This window comes from Schistosoma haematobium, chromosome 4 (assembly GCF_000699445.3).
Source record: "Schistosoma haematobium chromosome 4, whole genome shotgun sequence".
In the NCBI taxonomy this organism is placed as follows: domain Eukaryota; kingdom Metazoa; phylum Platyhelminthes; class Trematoda; order Strigeidida; family Schistosomatidae; genus Schistosoma; species Schistosoma haematobium.
The window spans coordinates 6,383,586-6,407,351 of NC_067199.1; the positions used below are offsets into that span (position 1 = coordinate 6,383,586).

General features: G+C 34.3%; 1 protein-coding gene across 1 annotated transcript in view; it reads right to left on the reverse strand.

The window, feature by feature from the left end:
• The window catches only part of SMC1B (Structural maintenance of chromosomes protein 1B), a 46,453-nt gene that overhangs the window by 11,662 nt on the left and 11,025 nt on the right, over positions 1–23,766 (reverse strand). The window contains exons 12-23 of the mRNA XM_051215533.1: positions 23,470–23,632; positions 22,440–22,498; positions 21,143–21,338; positions 20,337–20,405; positions 19,311–19,444; positions 17,193–17,314; positions 14,107–14,411; positions 13,172–13,374; positions 12,748–13,027; positions 10,632–10,853; positions 7,788–7,901; positions 3,452–5,902 (exon numbers count right to left, since the gene is read on the reverse strand). Coding sequence (XP_051066057.1) covers positions 5,831–5,902; positions 7,788–7,901; positions 10,632–10,853; positions 12,748–13,027; positions 13,172–13,374; positions 14,107–14,411; positions 17,193–17,314; positions 19,311–19,444; positions 20,337–20,405; positions 21,143–21,338; positions 22,440–22,498; positions 23,470–23,632 — 1,939 coding nt within the window. The 3' untranslated portion in view covers positions 3,452–5,830. The remainder of the gene's footprint in view (positions 1–3,451; positions 5,903–7,787; positions 7,902–10,631; positions 10,854–12,747; positions 13,028–13,171; positions 13,375–14,106; positions 14,412–17,192; positions 17,315–19,310; positions 19,445–20,336; positions 20,406–21,142; positions 21,339–22,439; positions 22,499–23,469; positions 23,633–23,766) is intronic.

Sequence of the window (23,766 nt, forward strand, 5' to 3'; positions counted from 1 at the left end):
GGTGATTTAAACCACAAGGTTACAAAGAACCAATGGATTTCCTCAATGTCTATTGCACCGATGGATTCTCGTAAACTCATCCCATCAGGCTCTGAACACGATGAAGAGCGACAACAAATCAGATTTAGGTTAACCAAAAGTCCAAGGAACGACCGTGAGCAGTGGTGGGCAACGAAAGCAAAAGAGATGGAAAAGGCGGCGGCTGTAGGGAACACAAGACAGCTCTACAGACTAATAAATGAAACTGAAATTAATAAGTCAAGTGCAAGTCAGACTATTTCAGAAAAAGACGACACTCTCATCTGCTCTCAGTCCAGACGTTTAGAACGATGGGCGGAACATTTCAGATAACAGTTCAGCTGGCCGTCAGCTACTCTACAACTACCCTCCATTCTCAGACAGTGTGAATGGAACATTGAAGTAGGTCGCCCAAACTCTAGCAGAAGTTCAAAAGGCTATAGTTAATCTGAAACGAGGAAGGGCAGCTGGTCCAGATGGATTGGCTCCAGAGGTCTTTAAGGATGGTGGTCCAATTTTAGCGATTAGGTTGACTAATATTTTAGCTAAGATCTGGGAGTTAGACGTTATTCCATCTGAATGGTCACAATCACTTATCGTCCCAATATATAAGAGAGGGTTAAAATCATCCTGTGACAACTATAGAGGGATTAGTTTGACTAATATAGCATCTAAAATACTAGCCTCAATAATTATCGGGCGTTTAACTAAGACTCGTGAACTGCAAACACGAGAAAATCAGACTGGCTTCAGACCTGGTCGTGGTTGCATCGACCACATATTCATCATTCGTCAGATTTTAGAACATAGGCATGTTCATCGGTGTCCAACAATGATAGTTTTTTTTTACTTAAAGCAGCATTTGACTCGGTAGACCGCGAGATTCTGTGGCAGTGTCTTTCATTGAAAGATGTACCTCAGAAGTACGTAAACCTTGTGAAGGCTCTTTACTCGAACACTACCAATCGAGTCAGAGCTTATGGCGAACTGTTATCTGCTTTTGCAACCTCAAGTGGTGTCCGTCAAGGCTGTCCACTTTCTCCATTTCTGTTTAACTTCATCATAGATCTACTGATGGAAATAACATTCTCGTCGACTGAATTCTCGGGTATTGATCTCCTTCCAGTAGGTCCACTTATCGACTTAGAATACGCAGATGACATAGTCCTGTTTGGCGAAGACGCTGATAAAATGCAGAGTCTTTTGGTAGCACTAAGCAACAATGCCAGAATGTTTGGAATGTGCTTCTCTCCCTCTAAATGCAAGCTGCTGCTTTAGGACTTGTCTGCGTCAACACCTGAACTAAGGATAGGGAGTGAAGTAGTCGAACGCGTTGACAACTCCACTTATCTTGGAAGTCTGATCAGCCCTAATGGGTTGGTGTCTGACGAAATCTCAGCACGGATTCGAAAAGCTCGTTTGGCTTTTGCCAAATTACGTCACCTATGGCGAAGGAGAGATATCCGTCTATCAATAACAGGACGAGTATACTGCGCGGCAGTCCATTCTGTTTTAATTTACGGCAGCGAAACATGGCCTTCAAGAGTAGAAGACACTCGTAAGCTACTAGTGTTTGACCACAAATACCTTCGAAATATTGCCAACATCTGCTGAGATCACCGGGTAATTAATAGTGAGGTTAGACACAGGGTATTAGGGAATGATGGTAAATCAGTTGATGAGGTTGTGAATCTTCATCGACTGAGATGGTTGGACCACATGTTGCTTATGTCTGAACACCGATTACCACGACGTGCAATGCTAACTGGTGTTGGGGATGGTTGGAAGAAAGTTAGGGGTGGTGAAACCAAAACGTGGCATCGGTGCTTGAAGTCATCAACGTCTAGTCTGAGCCATGTTGATAGATGCAGACTACTTGGTTGTGGTCCGCGTGATTGTCGTAACCAATGTTTGATTTGACAATTTCGAATAAATTGAGCATTGGGTTGATTGTTACAAATAAAAATAATATATTTGTAATATCCCAATGAGTAGAAAATTGGATTTTCTGACGTAAATAGTATAATGGAACAATGCAAGAATAATATTATTCTTGCATTGTTCCATTGTACTATTTAAACTTGGATTAATTTTAATTTGGTTATTTATTCTCTGAAGAAGTGACTTACACTAAGTCACGAAACGTCAGAAAATCCAATTTTCTACTCATTGGGATAATACAAATATATTATTTTTATTTATATCGTAACCAATGGTTAGAGAATCTTGGTGACATGGCTGAGGATCGATCACAATGTCGTGGGTGTATACACTCTCTGTCTTACCTTAAACTAAGAGATTAAAATCGCTTCGTATCTTTCTTTCTACGAATTAATTCTTTCTTTACGTACTATATCCTTATTGCAATCTTTCTTTTATATATTACTACCTCTGAATTAATTACTTTTATGAATCCGGTGTCCATCTTGTTGCGTTAATGAGGCATGGTAACTTGGATCAATGCATTTATGTGCCTGGTCCTACGTTGTAGCTGACTGACTGATTGACTCACATTTAAGTTACTATGATAATTGCTCAGTACGACAACAATTTTATTTCAGTGTAATTTTTATTCAGTAAAGTATAGAGCATGGGTTTTCGATTCATTCTGTAAAAAATCCATTTAGGTATTTCCTCTATATCAGTTACATTTGATATTCGTTAACTCATCACTAAATATCAGTAAAATGTATGTATGAATAAGTGCATATAGATAGCAGTTTTTGTGTTTCGCAAGGTAAACAAAGTTTAACTCACGAACTGATCTTAGCTAGACAATCATTGAAAATCTAAATGCACTGGACACCCTTCTTGTCTAATTATAAGAATCCTCAGCAGCGTGCATCCACGAACCACCATCAAAGGGACGAACCCAGAACACCTGATCTCACGCGCGACCGCTAACCTATAGACCATTTTCCCTGAATCCACTGGTCTACAAGTCTAACTTCAATCAATCCACGATATTGTGCGACTATCTTCAATCGTTTGTAGTGGGTATTTTGTTTATACCCTACATGGTTGAACTCAAATGGTCACGAGTTCACACTTGCTTCGACATACAACTCCTGGAGTTCTACTTAAAAGCCTGGATCAGTGGAGTTTAATCTGTGTCGGATATGAGACAGTTATTCACCGTAAAGAATGGATGACAGTTGTGCAATATCTCTAATTGATTGAACTTATACAATAACACCGTCGGGTGTCCGCTAAGTGATCTAGAGGATAGGAGTTCGCACACGAGGCCGAAGGTTTTAAGTTTGATCCCTGGGGGTAAGGTTGTGTATGAGCACTTCTGAATTTTGTACCGGGACGAAAGAGCTGTTCAGTGCTTTCAGATTTTCAATGGTTGTCTAAATTAGGTCGATTTGTAATCTCAATGGCAAGAATTTATACATAACTACTTGAAATAATATGTATGCAAACCATTTACCTTGGTGATCCTAAAACAAACCGTTCACTTGCTTCAGGAATAAATTTTACTTTCAATTGGTCTCGGCATGAAATTAAACAATATTCAACATGAGATAAAAAGTGTGCCTGAAAAAAATGTAATTATTACTATTATTTTCTAGCATAAATCATTACTCAAGAAAAGAAATTCGAGGAAGAATTCCATAAAAAAATCAGTGAGCCACAAAATGATGAATAGATTACTATTGTTTGATGGGAATTACACTATGCAGAACTTTCTTAACTATATTTTTAAATAAAATGTATACAGAAAGCTTATCTTGCCCTTCGATTGATGAGGCTGTAAACCTCTGTTCACTGAGATAACTGTATTTTCTAATGATTGAAATTTGTTGTGTTTTCCATTTTTGGCTGACTTTCATCCCGCTTCTCCTATTCTTTGATATTATTTATTCAACATACGTTTCGCCTACACTAAAATGTATATCATTTATCTTCGTTAGATTCTCACTTACTTAAATTACCCTCATGTTGTGCTTATTGAGAAGTGTAACGACTTGGATTGTACCAGATCGTACGTTAGATCACTAACTGACCGATTACACAACATTTTAAATGTTACACATATAATAAGTTACAAATACTTTCAATCCATAATAGTTACCACGAATATTTTTAAGAGCATTGACTTTCAGAGTAAACAAGATTTTGGTAAAATGATTCGTTTTTCATAAATGATTAACATTTTTCAGTGAGAACATTTTATTTAGGATATTATTTGTGACAGAAGTAGGCTAGCAACAATGATCCCAACATCACTTCGTTAAGGTTTCAGTGAAATAAAAGTGATACAAGGGTGTGGTTTATTGATTTGAAGACTAGAATTTCAAACAAGAAGCTACAGGTACAGACGATAGACACATTTTTTTATGTTGGTCCAGTAATCGTCTACTTAGAAGTAATACTTAGAGAAGGCTTTAGTGTTCTCAAGTATACATGAAATCGATAATACTAAACATGATTGATGTGAACATTTACTTCTAGACTGACACCCTTGGAATTGTAGATATTTTAGGGAGTCTATGTAGATGCACGTTTTGTTCCTGTTTGTTATCTACGTTTTTCTTGAACCGTTACAAAAGTACTGATAAACTAACTGTTGAATTTGAACTGGACAATCAAGGGCTTGGATCCCTCACACCATATTGATCTTGAAACTTTACGAATGTTTATATAAGCAAAGATGGATAGTGGCTAGCAGCGGAATCCAGGACGCGCGTTTCGTCCTGTTTGGGACTCGTCAGCTGGATGTACCTGCATCTCAGAGTTGATGTTCACTCTGGGACTCAATTTCAGTCCTAAAACATCATTGGAAGATTCAAGTAAAACAATATCAAGTGAATGTTTATATAGTTTGAGAGACACTTTAGTACTGTTGCATAAAAGTTAACGAGGGAGATTAATTGTTTATAGTAGTAATGTTAGACGAATCTGTTAAAAAGAGTGAATAATTTGATTAGATAGATTCAAGTTAAAGTTAAGTGAAAAATCCTAAACGAAACCTAGAATTCCGATTTGATTTTTCTTTATAAATCATTATCAAGAATTACCTGGAGGTATTGTGTTCTCGAAGTTGGATGGATAATTGTACACTTAAACTGTCCAGCTCACAGAACACAATACCTCTAAAATTCTCATTTAGCGCTACAAATATTCTTCGTTTCAAGAATGACCTGAAAGCTATTATTTAGTTGAAATTAAAAATCGAGGGATTGTTTTTCTTTGAGTATTTATAATCTCGACTAATGCTAAATCAACACTAATCTAGACGATACATCATACCATACCATTAGACAGACATCTCCAAGTGAACTATAGTAACTAATCAGAAACCTCGGTTTCTTAATAGAACCGCATCAAACATCCCATCACATTATGTAACAACGTACACAAACACTTGTTGGAAATGAAAACAAATACACTAAAAAAAACATGTTTTATCAAAAAATATATTATTTAAAAATACAATAACAATTGTACAGAGTAGATTATACACACGTAAATATAGGATGAACACAAGATTTTAATGGTTAGTAAAAAATGTAATAAAACATATCAGTACTATACGGTTAGTTGGCTGATGGAGGAGAATTATCATAACTCTATGTATAACAACAACAAAAAATAGAATATCTGTTGCCGTATTTAATGAGCAAAGGTAAGTGATACTGCTCACTTGTAGATAATAAAATTAAAAAAAAATTAGTGAAATAGAATAGAATAAATCCTTACGATATTGGAATACAACCTAGAATAGATAAAATAAATTAATTAAGGTATAAAAGAAATGCACAACTATCTGAGTGTATTCGCTGCCCCACAAGCCGGTGTTTACTGGTTACTGTTCACCGGTATCAATATATTTCGACAGATCAAAGCTTAAAACACGACTGACAAGACAATTATTTTCCTGTAATATAAACAAATAACAAACAGAAATGCATGATGAGATGGTAATATTTTGACATCAATAAATCAATAGCGCACTACTAATACAATACTATGGTTATCACAAGGCGAAGTTGATTGAATGATATGCCAAGTAAAGTTGCAAGATAGGCAACCTTATTTATGAAGGTCAAAAGTCGATATCAAGGTAAGTATGAGCAAAGTCATTCTGAGTATAGTGAATTACTCATTAAGCCCAGTTCATAACCAATAAATTCCTGTCGATCTATGAACCTATAAGCATACACGAGCCTTAAACAATGCTATGAGGAATATTTTGAAAAGACGAACTTCGACATAGCCATAATTTTCTTCCGCTGTATAGTTCGTAAGCCAAGAGTTAGTAGCATAATAATGATTAGTGAGACACTGCAGAATACAAAGATCAACATTATACATTTGGTGAAACGGTAGTACTTAACAACTCAGTGACTGATTATTACGTTATGCTTCTGTACGTACTACTGATACAATAATCTGAAAGTTACCAGTGAAAAGTAAAATTGACTACTTTAAGCTTTATCTGTTTGAAAAGTGTAACAACTATGGCACTGTACAGTAAACGAAAAAAGTCACATTAAGCGAAAACATATTCATAAAACAGCATCACAGGGACACATACACATAAAAAGTAGAATTTGATTAGTAGTTTCAAATAATAGGGAATAGATAATTATACCCTGCTGATTAACACCTCATATACATGAAAATCCTACGGGTTGGAAATAAAGTACTTTGACTGACTAAGCTGTTGATCATTAAACTATGAAGTATTGTATTGAGTATCCCGTTTAACAGCTTACTGGTTTACTTAGATTTGTGTAGATATGCTGCATTTTATAAGCTCTATCTGCCGATCTCACTTCTCTTGTAATGAATAGGTAATTCCATGTTATGTCAGCGTTGATAAGTTGTGTTCAAAACCAGATGTGAAAGTAATTGAGTCAACTAACCCACAGAATACAATACAATCAAAATATTTAACTATGTGACCATGAGTCATAGACATTATCACGTTTAATCAGTTTTAGGATGGATTACCTTCAACTTTCGAAAAACAGCTTTTACGTCATGAGTCATATATTCATTTAGTTTTTTATGCCCTGAAAAGATGCAGCTATCAACTTAGTTAATTTGTTTAGTTCAGTTATTTATCAGCCTTTATAGTAAACCCCCCTAATCATCTTCAACCCGTTGTGTTCAGCGATTTTTATTGATAGGACACGTCATAGTTTAATATTTTAAAATTCGTTACTCTTATTGTGTTTGCATTTATAATATAGTGAACGAGAGCACAAGTGAGGATAATCGAATGTATTTCAATACAAAATTACAGAGAACACCTTATTATAATATAAGAATCATATAGTAAATACTTAATTTGAAAAATATCCAACAATTGTATCAAACTTGACTGTTCCTTTTGCAAATGTCAATCAATCGTCTCAGACTTCATTGTCCCTTCGTCTCCACACCAATCATTCTCTGTTCTCAATCTCTTTTCTTCGATTTTCTTAACCTTTTATTACCAGACATTTCACTTTTGATTGATGATACATACTATATCTATCTGTCGAGATCAGTAGCACACATCACAATAACACCATATTTTAGTGAGATTCAGAACTCTGAAAAAAATGTACTTAATCCATCATTTCTAGGTTCTAATTATCATCACTTCATGGTGCTTAGTCTCGAAATATCTGGGCAAACAACGTATTTAGTAACAGGTATACGATAAAATATACCAGTTTATCAAAAGAAATAATCAATTACAATTTATGCTCTTTTTATGTTTTCTATATAATTCAACATTGAATAATAACAATAATAATAATGATACTTACGATATCTGGATAAATACCAATTAAGCTATCGGCACGACTGTAGAATTCTTCTTTCAATGAAATAACAATAATTTGTGCACGTGCTGAAGCATATTCACGTATAAAACTGGCAACCTAATAGTAATTATAAATAGATAAATAGAATAAATGGATGCAAGCATATATCAGAGAAAGAATCACGATAAAAACTAAACGAATTCATTCATATTGAAAACTAATATTTTGAGATGGTCAGTCAGTCAGTTACAACGTAGGACCAAGCACATACATGCATCGGTCCAAGTTGCCACACCTCATTAGCACAGCAAGATAAACACCGGATTCATAGAAGCAGTTAACTCAATAGTGTGATATATAAAGGAAAGATTTTATGTAAGGATATAGTACAGGAAGAAAGAATTAGTTCGTAGAAAGAAAGATATGTTGCGCAGTGCTATAAAAAAACTCTGCATTTTATCAGCGTCTTCGCCAAACAGGACCATATCATTTGAGTGGACCTCCTAAAAGGAGATCAATTACCGAAAATTCAGTCGACGAGAATGTTATTTCCAACAGTACGTCTATGATGAAATTAAACAGAAATTGAGAAAGTGGACAGCCTTGACGGACACCACTTGAGGTTGCAAAAGAAGATGACAGTTCGCCATAAGCTCTGACTCGATTGGTAGTGTTCGAGTAAAGAGCCTTCACAAGGTTTACGTACTTCTGAGGTACATCTTTCAATGAAAGACACTGCCACAGAATCTCGCGGTCTACCGAGTCAAATGCTGCTTTAAGTAAAAAAAAACTATCATTATTGGACACCGATAAACATGCCTATGTTCTAAAATCTGACGAATGATGAATATGTGGTCGATGCAACCACGACCAGGTCTGAAGCCAGTCTGATTTTCTCGTGTTTGCAGTTCACGAGTCCTAGTTAAACGCCCGATAATTATTGAGGCTAGTATTTTAGATACTATATTAGTCAAACTAATCCCTCTATAGTTGTCACAGGATGATTTTAACCCTCTCTTATATATTGGGACAATAAATAATTGCGACCAGTCAGATGGGATTACATCCAATCCCAGATTTTAGCTAAAATATTAGTCAACCTAATCGCTAAAATAAGCTCAGGTGGATGATTTTGATGGAGTTTTGTTTTATGAGCTGGATGGTTTAGTTGTGGAGCTTTCTACCTGAAGTTTGAGCTGATGATGTCATTCAGAAGAACGATGAAAGCTCCACAACCAAACCATCCAGCTCAGAGAACAAAGCTCCATCAAAAACTAATATTTTATTAAAAATCACACTATTGGAATTTTTCAAGTCAGTTTTTTTTATTTATTTACAACAGGAATATTAAGAGTTTATATTTCATAATATTATTGTTACCGTGTTATAGTTGCCTGATTTTTCTTTTAAAAAACCCATTTGTTTAAAAGAAGAAAAAAGTGAATATAACAATGGAAATACAGTTTTTAGATGCTTGGATCATTTAAACAAACATTGTGATGATTACTTAGCAATGTTTAATGTATCAATAAAAACTGCACTAGGTTGTCAATCAGATGATTAATGAGAACTATAACGATGATAGTGTAGTGAACAGAACACGGGTGGGAACAACCGAATGTGTTTGATACAAAATTACAGAGCATCTCAATAACATCTGAGAACTATCTAGTAAATTGTTAATTTGCAAAATGTCCACCAATTGTCTCGAAATGCTTCAGACTTCATTGTTCTTACATTTTCATACAAATTGCATTCTATTACCGCTCTTGCTTTCTTGATCTTCCCTCATCTTCTGCTGCCAGACATTGGATTCCTGACTCGAGTAATATACTACTTATATCAATATAAGTAGCACGCACCACAATAGTAAGAATAGTCAACTTTTAATTATATCATAGATTTTTAACAATTGTTTAATAACGGTATCACAGTTATTTAATAAACTATTACCTTTACAATGAAAATATTTTATTTCATTGTAAGTAGTTAGAGGTTGGACATTGTGAACCTATATTTCATGTCGACTATTGTATAACTGGGTAAAAACTGAAAAAGTGACACAATGGTTACCGTAATTGAATTTCAGCTAATAAATTATAGATTCGAACCCCAACCTCAACTACTTTGATTTAGACATCTGCGTAGTATCACAACTCTTCATACTTAATTTGAATTGAAGCCAAGTCCACGAATATTTGACTAGTAACTGTGAGTTGATGAATATAACAATTAGAGACATCCTACATATGTTATTGTTTATCGAATTTTACTGATTAATTTGAACTATATACACTACGATTAAACAGGGGATGATAGAGTAAACAACAATGAAATATCTAAAACAAAACAAAAATAATACTCCAACCAAAGTTAACTATTTATAAGGAATCTAACTAATAAGAAAATCATCCCTTCAATGTTAAAAAACGATTACGAATTGGATAGGTGGGTTTCTAACTGTATTACGGTAAATTCTATTGATAAACGATTGGGATTATTCTACAAAAAACGAGAACCAATATAAACTCAGAATGAACACATTCTACACATCAACACTTCAAAGTTAGCGAGATAGAGAAAACTGGAATTTCAGTATAACATCGAATTCATATGCAACAACTTTGTTTATATAATAATACATATAACGATTGCGGATTACATGACAATCGGTCAGATGGTAGTAAACATCATTAAAGAAGTATGAAATAGAGAAATATCACCGAGGTTATCCTTTAAGAGAAAGAAATTGGTAATGTAATAAGGAGAACAAAATCAAGATAAGCTAAGCTTTCTTGGTATGATAAAAAACGAAAATGAAATAGACTAATACTCGATTGTGCTTACTTTACCAATATTCGTATTATCTAATGCAGCGTCAATTTCATCTAGTACAAAGAATGGTGATGGATTATATCGGTGCATTGCAAAAAGTAGAGCTAATGCAGCTATTGTTTTCTCACCACCGGATAAACTATCCATTTGTTGAAAACGTTTACCAGGTGCAACACATTGAAATTGTATCTCTTCTAAATATGGTTCTTCTGCATTAGTTGGTAATAAACTAGCCTAGGTGTAGTATAGTATGAAATGAAAAAAAGAAGAAAAACGATAAGATGTTAGAAAATGTACACTGTAGATGTTGATTAAGTAAGAATCTAATTTATAAATAAATTTTACCCGATTAGTCCGTTTCTTATCACTGTTTTGTTGAACAATGTTTAACCTGAAAAGCCATTACTAATAGTCTATCGTTTTGAAAAACAGACTGTTATGAGTTTTTTTATTACGACCCAGCTACTCTTATTGCTTTGTAATCTTGGACACTAATTCGCTAGACAAGTCCCTAAATCAGAACAGGAATGTAATTATATTCTATATAAACAAGGTTGAATGGAAGTAGGAATCATAAAAAGAAAAAAACATCAGTATATTTATCCTTTTTGCAAAAGAATATTCTAGTCTTTTCCAAGTATCCGTTAGCGCTGATTGATTAAGAAATGGACAATCAGAGTGCCCCAAAACAGTCCTGCATGGAATGTGCTATAATTTAATCTATGTCCCCTTAACACAGAATATGCTTTTGTTTTCACTCCTTGTTTTCCAATTTCATTGTTATTCAGCTTACTAGATGGTCACTAACATACCTATATTGTACATATTTTCAGTTGATGCTACAACATTATCTGAACAACATAAAACTGATTCAGTTAACATACAAATGTTATATTTGAAGGTATTATTCTATGATTAAAAATTTATCAACTACATTGGACACTTTTAACATACATATGGCATATGTAAATAACTTTTCGATGTGGCTAATTCTTGTTTGCTCTAAAAAGTTTTGTTTGATAATTTTCGTACATCTTATTTGTTTGATATGTTATTTATCAATATGGGGGGTTTGTGGAGATAGTAGTATTTTCGCAGTTGAATTCACGAGTTTATCTAAACTAGACCACCACTAGATCTAAGCTCGACCTAAGCCAGAAGCACAGGACGACCGTTTCGTCCTAGTATGGGAAACCTCAGTAGTGTGCATCTACAACCCCACACGCGGGACTCGAACCTAGGACCTAAATTCTCGTGCGCGAACGCTTAGCCTCTAGACCACTGGGCTGGCATCCAACGGTGTTAATGTCTAACTTCTATCAAACGGCCGTCCAGTGCTTCCAGGTTTCCAATGGCGGTCCAGTTTAGATCGACTCGTGATTTCAACTGTGAAGATATTACAAATACAAATCCCTATACTGATTTATTTTTGTTTGATTCCGTTTAGTTTATCATAAATATCTAAAAAAAAAATTACTACATAGATAATATTATTTTTGTTACCATTATTACAATAAGTTACGTTGTTAAACACTGGCAAACAATTAACACTAATTTTTTAACAGAGATTCTTTAGAAGGTAAAGACAAATGTGACAAGATAAAAAGAACATTTGGTAAAAGTGTACTTCACTAAAAACTTAATCAGATTTAGTAAGAAATCAACTAGATTTTTGTGTGGGGTTTAAGAAACGATTGTGGAGATCTTATATATTCTCAAAAGCGAAGTATAGAATGAGTAGAGCCTATCAATATTTACTCACTACTAATCGACCGGATGAATCTTCTTATTTCAAATTATTCCCGAAATCCAATAACCAACACAAACTCCTTACTGACAAAAAGAAAGGTGTCTAATTGTTAATGAGCGATTATATGGACACAAAAAACCAGTTTGTTACTTTATGATAAGTGAAATAAGACAAAACAATAAATCAAAATTTGACTGTTTTCACTTTCGTACAGATGTATAGATGGAGCGAGACAAAAAATATAAAATCTACTTCAATTTTCTTTGTGACTGAATCAACAGTCGTGATAAGTTTAACATAGAAATGTCCCACTCAGTACATTAACAGTCTCAGTTTTTTAGCATATCATAACAAATGAATAAACTATGCAAAACCTACTTGAGCACCAGGATTTCTTGATAAACTTTTATAAATCGGATCAATATTATCAGCGATGGAATTGAAACAATTCATAAATGCATTATATCGTAACCGACGAACACGTTCAAATCTAGCTTTAGCTCGTTTAGCTCTACGTCGTGTATCTTCAAATTCAGCTTCAGTTGATCGTAGGCGTTCTTCAACACTGCCTAATTTATCACCTGCTCGTAAATTTGGAGCTTGTATACGAGCCAAACTATTTAACATTGAATCAACTTGATTTTGCATTTCTTCAGCTCTATAAAACAATTTTAAAAAATACATACTCTACGTAGTTTACTCCCATGAATCAAAATTGAACCTCTATAAAATGATCGACGTAAATACAAGAAAAGAAAGACAACCTTAGTATTTGAAACCATAATCAGTATGAATGACCTACTTTCTATTGACTTCTTTCTCATCAGTCATTTGTCGCAAAGGCTTATCAAGGTGTTTGAAATCAACCGGTAAACGAGCTTCCAATTCATAAATATGAGCCATTTCCTCTGTACTAGGATCCATATTTTCACTATCTGTCAACTGACTATTCAATTCAGGAATTGGATCACAACCTTGTTTCAATGGCAAATCTAAATCCTCCATCTAAAATTAAAATACACCGGAAATATTTAGATAATCCTTATTATAGTCATGAAAATAAAAAAAACAAGTTTTATGTAAATGACAAAAAGACAGACGATACGTCCTTCATAGACAAATAATTACATTTGTACTAGTGGCCACACTGCAACACGGTTGATAGAATTCGGTTAGGACTAAAGCACTAGAGAATTATGACATCGTTCACTAATCAGTGATCAATCACTTATAAACATTTCAGCTAGCTGCAACCTGAACAACTCTGTGATGGTGATTCATGCTACGGAGCTTGGTGATGTAGGTTCAAAGTATACCGGAGGTGTCAGTTCCTTTAAGACTACAGTTGCGCCTGCACACAATTGTCAACTTGTGCAGTGAACGAAGTCTTATGTAGTAAACCAATTTATTTCCGTATGCAAAATCACATAATGTATTTGTACACTATGAAACAATACATCAAATACACTATTTGCCCATGTTCCTTGAGTTGTCCCTTAAAAACTCCAACGTTCTTTCATTCCTGTTGTTATTTCGATTGCTTACTGTTTTCTTTACTCTTCTGTCCGTAAGAATTCTACCTTCAATTCCTGATACATATTACTTATATTCGTCCGAACAAGTAGTACGTCACAATAGCACGAAACTTGGATCAAATGAGGGTTTCTACTAACTACCTCAGGCCTCCTAACCTGATAGACAAATATCAATACACTCAGTGAAGATTTATTCATTTACCTTAGCAGCTTGTAAAAGTGAATGACGTTCAGCTCGTCTAGATTCTAATTTCGCTTCGGCTTGATTCAAATCCTTCTGTAATTTTTGAATATCACGTTGTTTATTCACTAAACGTCTACGAATTTCACCTAATTCTCCATCAAGCATTTCTGCACGATATTTCAATTCACCGACACGTGATTCAACCTCTGTCTTTTTTTTCTCTTCTTGTTCCATTTCTTCCTTAATTTTTTTCTCCTGCTTTTTACACTTATCCATTTCAGTTCGTTCAACGGAAACAGTCTCTTCCCAACGTTTAACATTTGCTACACAGAAATATGATACGATAAACAATAACAGGATTAGTTGTTCAAATGTAAAGATGAATTCAACGCTGAAATAGCTGTTGACAATAGGTGAAATTTATAAAATAAGAGAGCAGAGAATACTTGTTTTATCTAGTTCGTCACTGTCAATGACCCGATTAATTCAGTCAGTCACAACACAGAATTTGGTACATATGTACATCAGTTCAATTTACGATACCCCATTAGCACAAAGAGAAAAAACTGTCAGGTCAAATCCCAGAATATTAAAGATAGTAACAGTATCACTGGTAAAATGAAGGATTAGGCATCGAAGATATGATTCCAGAAGAAAATATGTTAGCGAAATAAAAACAAAAAAAGTTATGAGGAATTTAGATTGTTAGCATTTGGGAGAAGACAAAGAAAGGATGCACCTGCGCCACTACAAACGATTTTGAGACAAACCATTCAGTCTCCAAATATCAGCTACGATAATCATGCCGACACCAACTAGGTAGTCTACACCGATTGACATGCCAAAGTTCGATTGTTAATGCCTTAATAGTTTGATGCCATGTTTTGGTCTGGCCTCCCCCCAGCTTTTATATCAGAAAACATCGCTCTTCGAGATAAGCAGTGGACAGGCATACGTAACACATGTCCCAACCACATTAGTTGGTTGAGATCTACTATCTCATCAATCGATTTGTCATCACCGCCTAGTACCCTATTCCCAACCCAGACATTGCTTACTCCATGATCATAAAATACACGAGCATATCTGTGATCGAATATTAGAACCCTAGGAATATCCTTTATTCCTGATGGTCATGTTTCACATCCATAAAGTAGAACGGAATGAACTACTTCGCAATAAATTCGGCCGATATCTCGCCTACGACAAAAGTTGATAAAAGCCAATCGACCCCACCGAATACCTTAAATTAAATGATATTGGAAATGTGAACCATTGGATCCAGAATAAGTGGTCTAAAGGTAATACACTCCGTTGAGAAACTTGAAGGTCCTGAGTAGTGAGTTAGGAGTACATACTGGTAAGAAGTCTAAGATGGAAAGTGGACCACAAGTTAAATGGTTAATTCGAAGTTGACATTGAATTATTGAAAGTTGGAGTTCTGGACGGATAGATGAATATTGGTTTATCGTAAATGACAGTTGCTTAAAATTATTTATGACAGTGATGGAGTTTAAGAAAGGTAACATCCCAGGAAACGGTAACTGATATTTATATTTATTTAAGTGATAAATCCACACATTTAATGAGATAATGTACGTTTCTAATGGTATCTGAACACACTTTATGTCTGGGTATTTTTAAAGTAATGAGCAACAACGAAAAATATAACAATTTTTATACCATAAAGAACGCATTATCAGAATGTACTCATAACATGCAAATTCCTTCATATGTTAGGGTTTACCAAGTGATGAACGCGTGATGGTTGGTTTTAATAGTTAGTAGTGAGGATATTCCAATTTTATTCTTCGACAAACAACTGATTTCCCTACGATTAAAAGTAGCTATTCAAACAATATAATTGACATAAAAATCATAAATCTAACTTCAATAGTAGTCATGGTTTTCGCTTTTAACTAATTAGTTATGATTTAGTAAACAACTTGAAATTATGTTACCTCTTACTCTAATACAAGTTATTTAGATAACAAGACAGATGGTCAGTTTTTTTAAATATCTAATAGATTAGGGATTGACTTTATGAGAAGTTATGCGGAATACAACTACTATCGATCATCAATCATTACAGCATTAGTAGTGACGTATTAACAATGAAACACAATAGTAAATTTAGAAGGTATGAAAAATAACATAGCTAGGACCACAGTAAAAGACAGCAGAATCTGGACATGCAGAGTCATTTTCGACTTTTCATCAATTACAAATTTGTGTAACTGGCTTTGATATTATTCGGTTGCCTAGACAGTAAAAAGCAGAACGAGGCTAAAACAAGAGACATTAGCTGAAAGTCAAGTGTCTTGAACATTGCACCACTGCCCCCAAATGCGCTTGGTACGGCCGAGAGTGGGTAGAGTCCGCTTTCCCTCTCCAAATGCTCTCACATGGTCACGCGTATATAGCCTCTGCCAGGGAAGTCCTACTCACTGCCTTCTCGTGGCAGGGGTGTTGTTTATGAAATTGAGAGGACGAAAAGCGAATGTCCGTCGCTTTAGCCGGGTTAGTGGACATGGAGAGTCCACCTAGGGGAGTTGGAAAACCCTGATTCCAAACCAATGGTGCACATGGGCTCCAGTATACTGAAGGAACAAATGGCGTATGAACCAATCGTTGGTCACCGGCTACCATGGGACTGCATCTCCTTACGTTGCTCCACTGCCTTGTGGATCAGACCTTCAGGTCGAAGGCTCCGGGTATGCCCCCCTAAGTAAACCACCTGCTTCGGTTTGAGCACCCCGGCAGTATCACAGCCCTCACACATATCAAATGAGATCTGTGTGGCGCATATGTATTTGGTGCCTCCTTGCACTAATATCTATGTGTTAAAATAAATAAATAATAAATGAAATCCAATCTACCTAGTCAAACTAGATCTTTGTTACTAGGAGTATCTCATCCGCCGCATTAGTATCTGCCGACCACAAATTACAAAAGCATCTAGAATAGTTTAAACAATAAACTTAAAACATGATTTTAAAGAAAGCCTGTCTGTATAATTAAATTGTAAGAATTCCATTTATCAACGTTATTTTAAAAGAAAACATGTATAAAATACATATTGAAGCAATCCGAACCAAACAAACCTTCAGTATCTCGTGATCGCTCATATTCCAGTTGGTTATTTATTCTTTGAAGTTGATTTGTAAACTCAAGCCGTTTACGATCACGTTCACGAGCAACTCTCAACTCTCGATCTTCATATTGTCTAAGTGGAATGTAAAATAAAATAAACATGCGTTGAAAAGACTTTATACAGCATAATTAACTCATCAACTAACATAATAAAACAAATACCAGACCTACGGTAACCTTGAGGAAAACCGTTTGTTAATTTCATTACGTGCAAGTTATATAATTAGTTAGGAAATCAATGACAAAATACATACAATATCTAACTTCCATGGTGGTGTTCCACAAAACTAATTAATATCAACACACTATGTACCTGGATATGAACCACATTCTAGGTATGAAGCCTAATGATGCTACCCAGTCGCTCAAACTAAAGTAGGTGGAGAGGGTTTAGAACTTGAGGCTTAAACGATAAAAGTTAGACGTCTTAACTACTAAGCCAAGTCCCTCATAACACCATAAAGAATTACTACAGAATGAACTAGACACTTCGGACTTTGAAATGGTTTATCAGTGGCCTTGTGTTGTGTATATTTGGGCTGAATGATAAGAACTGGGATGCTTATCATCATTTATTGATTTAATGATGAGAAATAGTTACTAAGCTAGGTGATAAGATGTTGAGATGGGATTTAGTTTGGTTTAATTTATTTGAAGTCGATTGGAGAGAATTTCTGAGTTTTATGCTTGGTCACAATTATCACGATCTGCTACCTGCAACCAAAATACATCCTAATATCATGTCACAGCTTGGTGAGTGAGTTGCTTTTTTCAACAGACGATAAACAGTACAAAGAATTTTAATGCAACACTGGTTAGGTTACATGGCTTAACGATTGATCGGTGGTGCAGATACATTCATTTTAAAAGTTTATTTAGATCTTGAGTTAGGTGTTATCCACTGGTTTTCATACTTCTTTATTATTTTTTACTTTTGAACTACATTTCTCATGTTTAGATTTACACTGAAGTTGGCATTATTTCGTCTTCTTTGTTTCTAATCGATTTAATTTTCTCTCATTGTGGTGATTCGAGATAACCTGAACTAATTCATGTTCGTTCAATGTTGCCACACCAAATGAACATAATGAGATAAAGTCTTCAAGACAAGTATCGACGGAGTACAAGTAATAACATTACTAGTGGTAATAGTAGGAAGGATTAAACAGAGACAATACGATTTAGGAATGAAGAATAGGGTGGTGGAATGAAAACATAAATATTTTGAAATAAGGAATGAATGCATCTATGTCATTCTGAGACATGTCAACCAACGTCAAACTAATTACGGTAATCAAGCGGACTCCAAATAAGTAGCTTGCACCTACTAGCATAGCTTAGCAAATAGTTGATGAATTTATGGACTGATACCACATATAGCTTTGGGCACTTTTAGCTATCGTCAAGCCTTCTCCTACAGCAAGCAGTATTCGTTGAAGTAGTGGTTAAAAATACGTAATACATATTTTAATCACCTCAATCGATGAAGAATTCCTGAATCATCAACTTATTCGTCATCTGTACAGAGCACCCTGTGTCTAAACCCAGCATTGCTGCGTATGATCAGTTCCTGACACGTATCAATTAAAATTGAAGAGATATTAGCTTGAATTTGTTCGACGTGGGGAATACGTCTGACCAACCCATGTCAAGAAGGTTGGAAATTATGTCTAGAGTTTATCACTGTCTGATTACAAAATTATGACATTAGATACACCATTTGACGGGATATTTACCAATATATTTCTGTTGGTACTTTAGCTAACGAGTTTTACGGTTCAGGAGATAACTCAAACTGATCCGTCTTGTCATGCGCTCAATTATATCTACCTCTACGAACTTGAGCTATTTTTATTGTCAAATAAACAGCAAACATCATAAACAAATGACTTGTCTATTTAGCTTATCAAACTTAAAATAGTTCCTTTTTAAGTATGACACAGAGACGAATACGCACATTGTAAACAGCTAAAATAACACTTAAAAAATTATTTATCTTAAAAATATATTACTACCAATGAAAGGAAATCTTGATAATCCTATGTATATATTCCACATTTTTCAACTACCTAATGTTTTCTACACCGATCTGTACGCAGAAATCATGAAACACAGTATCCTCCACAGTATCCATTTTAGCTTTTTCGGCATTAACTGATATTTGTAATTCCTGCATTTTTGTCTGGCAACGACCTAAACTTTCCTGAGGTAAACAAAACATTAAGAAAAAAGAACAGCTGGAGATGCTGAGAATACATTAAGTAATATAAAGAACATAATAAAAGTTGTATAAAAACAAGATTGCTCTCTTAGTCAAATAATAAAGTCATCTTTCTGTCTGCCCACATATAACAAATCAAAGTACGTTGAGTAGGCTTCAAACTAATGTGGTATGTATGTTAGGTATCGTAACCACTAGACCATAACATGCCATTAAGATTTAATCAGAAATAATATTCTTGTCATCATAAAACGTGAATATATGATCAGTTTAGTTAGAATCAACGAATAATTCACTAGAAAATCAATAATTTGACTAAACAAATAATCATTTCAGTAGTCTAATAATCGTAACAATTAGTCTTTATCATTTCCTGACAAACCTACTTAGTGCAAACTTGTAAGAAGAAAGTGGTATAATAGATTTAATAATGACTTTGAACAAATCAAATTAACAAAGAAAACCAAAATATCAAAACATATTGATCCTTTTGATGAATCGGAATGTTCTACCGAGAGAAATGCACGAACTGGTAAGTAAATCTGACAAGGGCTATATATAATTTATGAATTAGTTCGATCACCAGGTACTTGAGTATGAGCCACATCCTCAATATGAAGTCCAATGATGATACACGAGTGCCCAAACCAAAGTATTTCGAGTATGGTTCGAATCTGGGACTAAGTGGATAAAAGTCGAATGCCTTAAACCAAGAAGTCACTGTATTAAATTTAGGTCTGTAAAACATACTATAAACAAGATGTAAGTTCAGCTGACAGATTTAAGGAAACTGTTTTATCCTTAACACTACTACTAGACTGGATATGTTTAGAATTATTTTCACAGAGAATGAATAAAAATATATTTCCCTTACTTCAACTTCTTCTAATTCACGAGCGATTTGATTCATTTCCTCTTCGTTTGTACTAAGAAGTTTCTCTTCCTGAAAAAAAAAGAAACCATGTATATATCTAACACAATACATAATATATTGATCAAAAATATTAAGCTTAACGTGAAGTTAACAGTATTAACGTTTATTTCTACTTTTAAATTATTTGTTTTCCACAAGTAAAGATATTTCTAATTGCTAAATCCAAACAGTTCAAACATACAAGATCAGTTCATTCACTTTAATAGTTTACACTTGAATGTAATATAAGAAACACTGATCAAAAAGTTTCTAATAATCTTTAAATCGTTTATGTAAAACTGAAGTTTGTTATAGTTCGTTTAATAATATGATAATATTGTTACCAAATCGCCAAATCGAGACATTTTTAGCAAATGTGCCATCAGTCTGTTTGGTTGGAACTCTAGACAAGTTTACCTAAGGGCATGTGTTTCAAATTCTTTATTCAGAGTCACTTTTTGCTATCGAATTCAGTTACAAATTAAATGTGATTCATAGCTAATTATGCATAGATTTGAACATAGGTTAACATAAATATTAAATGGTGGGTATTGAAATGAACTATTATGAGTACTATTAAAAGATTATAAAGATGATATACTAATGACTATCAACAAGCTTTTAAGTCACTTAGCCAACTGAGCTACATTACAAGTTGACAGATATTTCAGTAACCAATTATTGCAAAGATTCTATTAAAAAAAACAAGTACGAATGTCCTTAATTACCAGATATTTATTCTATCTTTATAAAATATACTAACTAACCGTGCTATCTTTATCTTTTAATGTATACTTTAGTCTAGTATCTAGACCTTTGATTTGTGACTGAATAGTTCGCAATTCAGCTTCTTTACGTTTACGTTTTAATTGTTCTTTCAGTTCATTTTGTAAAGCATCTCGTTTAGACATAAGTGTACTTATCTGTTTCTCATCCCAACGGCGAGCGCGAGCTTTTAAATCACTGTTTAGAAGAACAGAAACAAAAGGACACGGCAATCAGGTTAAAAATGTTAATCATCAGTTTTTATGTTATATCTGACAGAAATGGAGACAAAACATATAACAGTACATCTAATATATATATCCTGAGAATTTTAAAGATTATATCAGGAAAATCTATCACTTTCGACTTGGAAGTTGAAGGCCACAGGAGATAGTCATCAAACTCACAGGATATTTCTCTATTTTGCATGATTATGAAAAAAGTTTAAGCCAGAAAGTAGGTAAACAGCATGTTAAGGTGAATAGCATAAGTTATTGAATCACTATTCCACCTTTTCAGTTTAGTTACAAGCTTCCAAGTGGATTTTATCAAATCACGTTTCTGATGGTTGATCAGAAACGCTTTCGAGGCACTGATCGGGAGTATGGTAGAATCGCTTAATAAAGAATGTTGATATCATGTCGAGTTTTATGTAGAATTGCAGATAAGGATATAAACCCAGTATTATAAGCAAAGATGGATAGTGGCTAGCAGTGGAATCCAGGACGCGCGATTCATCCTACTTGGGACTCATCAGCTGGATGTACCTGCGTGTTTCAAATACACGATTCATTTCGCGGAGGCTGAGATTTGTGTTCTGGACTCAACAGGCAGGAAGAAAGATCCATAAAGACTCTAGACTGCTAGTACGGGTTTACACGTTATTGGTCGTTGGTGGTAAAATTACGGTATATAATAATTGGGCACAAGGTCACGAGTTATAACAATTACCAACAGGATCGATAAGTGTTGAACTTGGATGTGAAAGACGAATTTGTCAAACTCGCTACTTTAAATTTTGAACGCAGCGAAAGGAAAGAAGACAAATTTTAGAAGAGCTCTATTTTCACCCTAGAGAAAAATGAGGTATATATACAAATTATCATAAATGTAATGTGGAGAGCACCAAACTAGGAGGCGATTATAAATGACATAAAAGTGATAATTGACAAATAACACAGATTTGTGAAGAAAACTAGGATTTGAAAATACATGAGGACAAAACTGTCATTTTTAAACTGATTATGGTATGATATAACTAAAAGTATTTGGACTTCAAATAAATAATTAAATATTTACCTTGCACCACCGGATATAACACCAGAACGTTGAAAGAGAGTGCCTTCTAACGAAACAGTCTAGTGAAGTAAACAATTTTTTTTAAAAAGGAACAATTATTATGAAGTAAAGATTGAAAGTTATATTTCGAATCCCTAAAACTATGTCACAGTATTATTGCTGTAAACATTAGTATATTAGCACTTAGTTGCTTATATACCCAACCGTAGACGTTATCTTAGCAGTCCTTATTAAGCTACATTGATTGGAATATTTGCCTTTTTAAGATTTAATCATGCCAAGTAGGTTTATCGGAGAATTATACCATTTAAAAAAGAAGATCCAAACAACTTGTAATGTGGGCTGCACCAGAGTGTAGCGGTAGTAAAATGTTTCATGTGGATTAAAGTACCACAAGTAATGTTGCCATCTCATAAAGTGCATGAGGAGTCGAAAAGAATGATTGCAGATATTTGGCTTACCTCAGTTATTCTACAGATTTCTAGAGTTATTAAACAGGTTTAAGATTTTAGAAACCACTACTGAAGACACTAAAAACAATTTACCACAAAACGACAGTAGACACCTTTACAGGTCGAGGGAAATATTAACATTAATACACTTAATTATCAGGAGAAAATGATAACAGGCCCTTGATCAACATGTCTTGGCATTCAACATATACATAACTAAAAGAATCTTTAATTTTCTCAAGTACAAATCCGTGATATCTAGTGATAAAGCTACAGACTAAACTTCTCATTTATTCAGAAGACAATGACTTTCAGAAGGCCTTATATACATTCCCAGGTAACAATTGTATGGGTATTAAGTATCTCCGCCTTATCCACAACAACTGTATAACATTTTCTTATAATTTTAAGATACATGGATTCACGGAATACACATACGTATTGTCAAAAAACGTGAAATCTAAGCTTACATCTTTCGCTCAGTGCATATAAGTTTAAAAGAATTAAAAATTAGATAATTAATGATATGAGAGAGTTAACTGTTTATAGGACTATATATATAGATAGATCTAGCTTACCTTCTTTCTATCACCCATATGATAAGCAACATAACGAGCATGTTCGACAGTTTCACATACTAATGCATTGCCACATGCAAATGTTAACGCCTTCTTTACTATAATTGGATCGCACTGGATAACATCAATTACTAAATGAACATTAGGTGGATCACTGATTTCACTATTTAAAGGCGAAAAATAAAATATGGCGAAACGAGAAAAAATGTTTATCTTGCAAAATTATGTAGATAAATGAAATAAACCAGTCAAACGAGATTTATATCCAATGATATGTGAGTAGTTCTAATAAAGTAT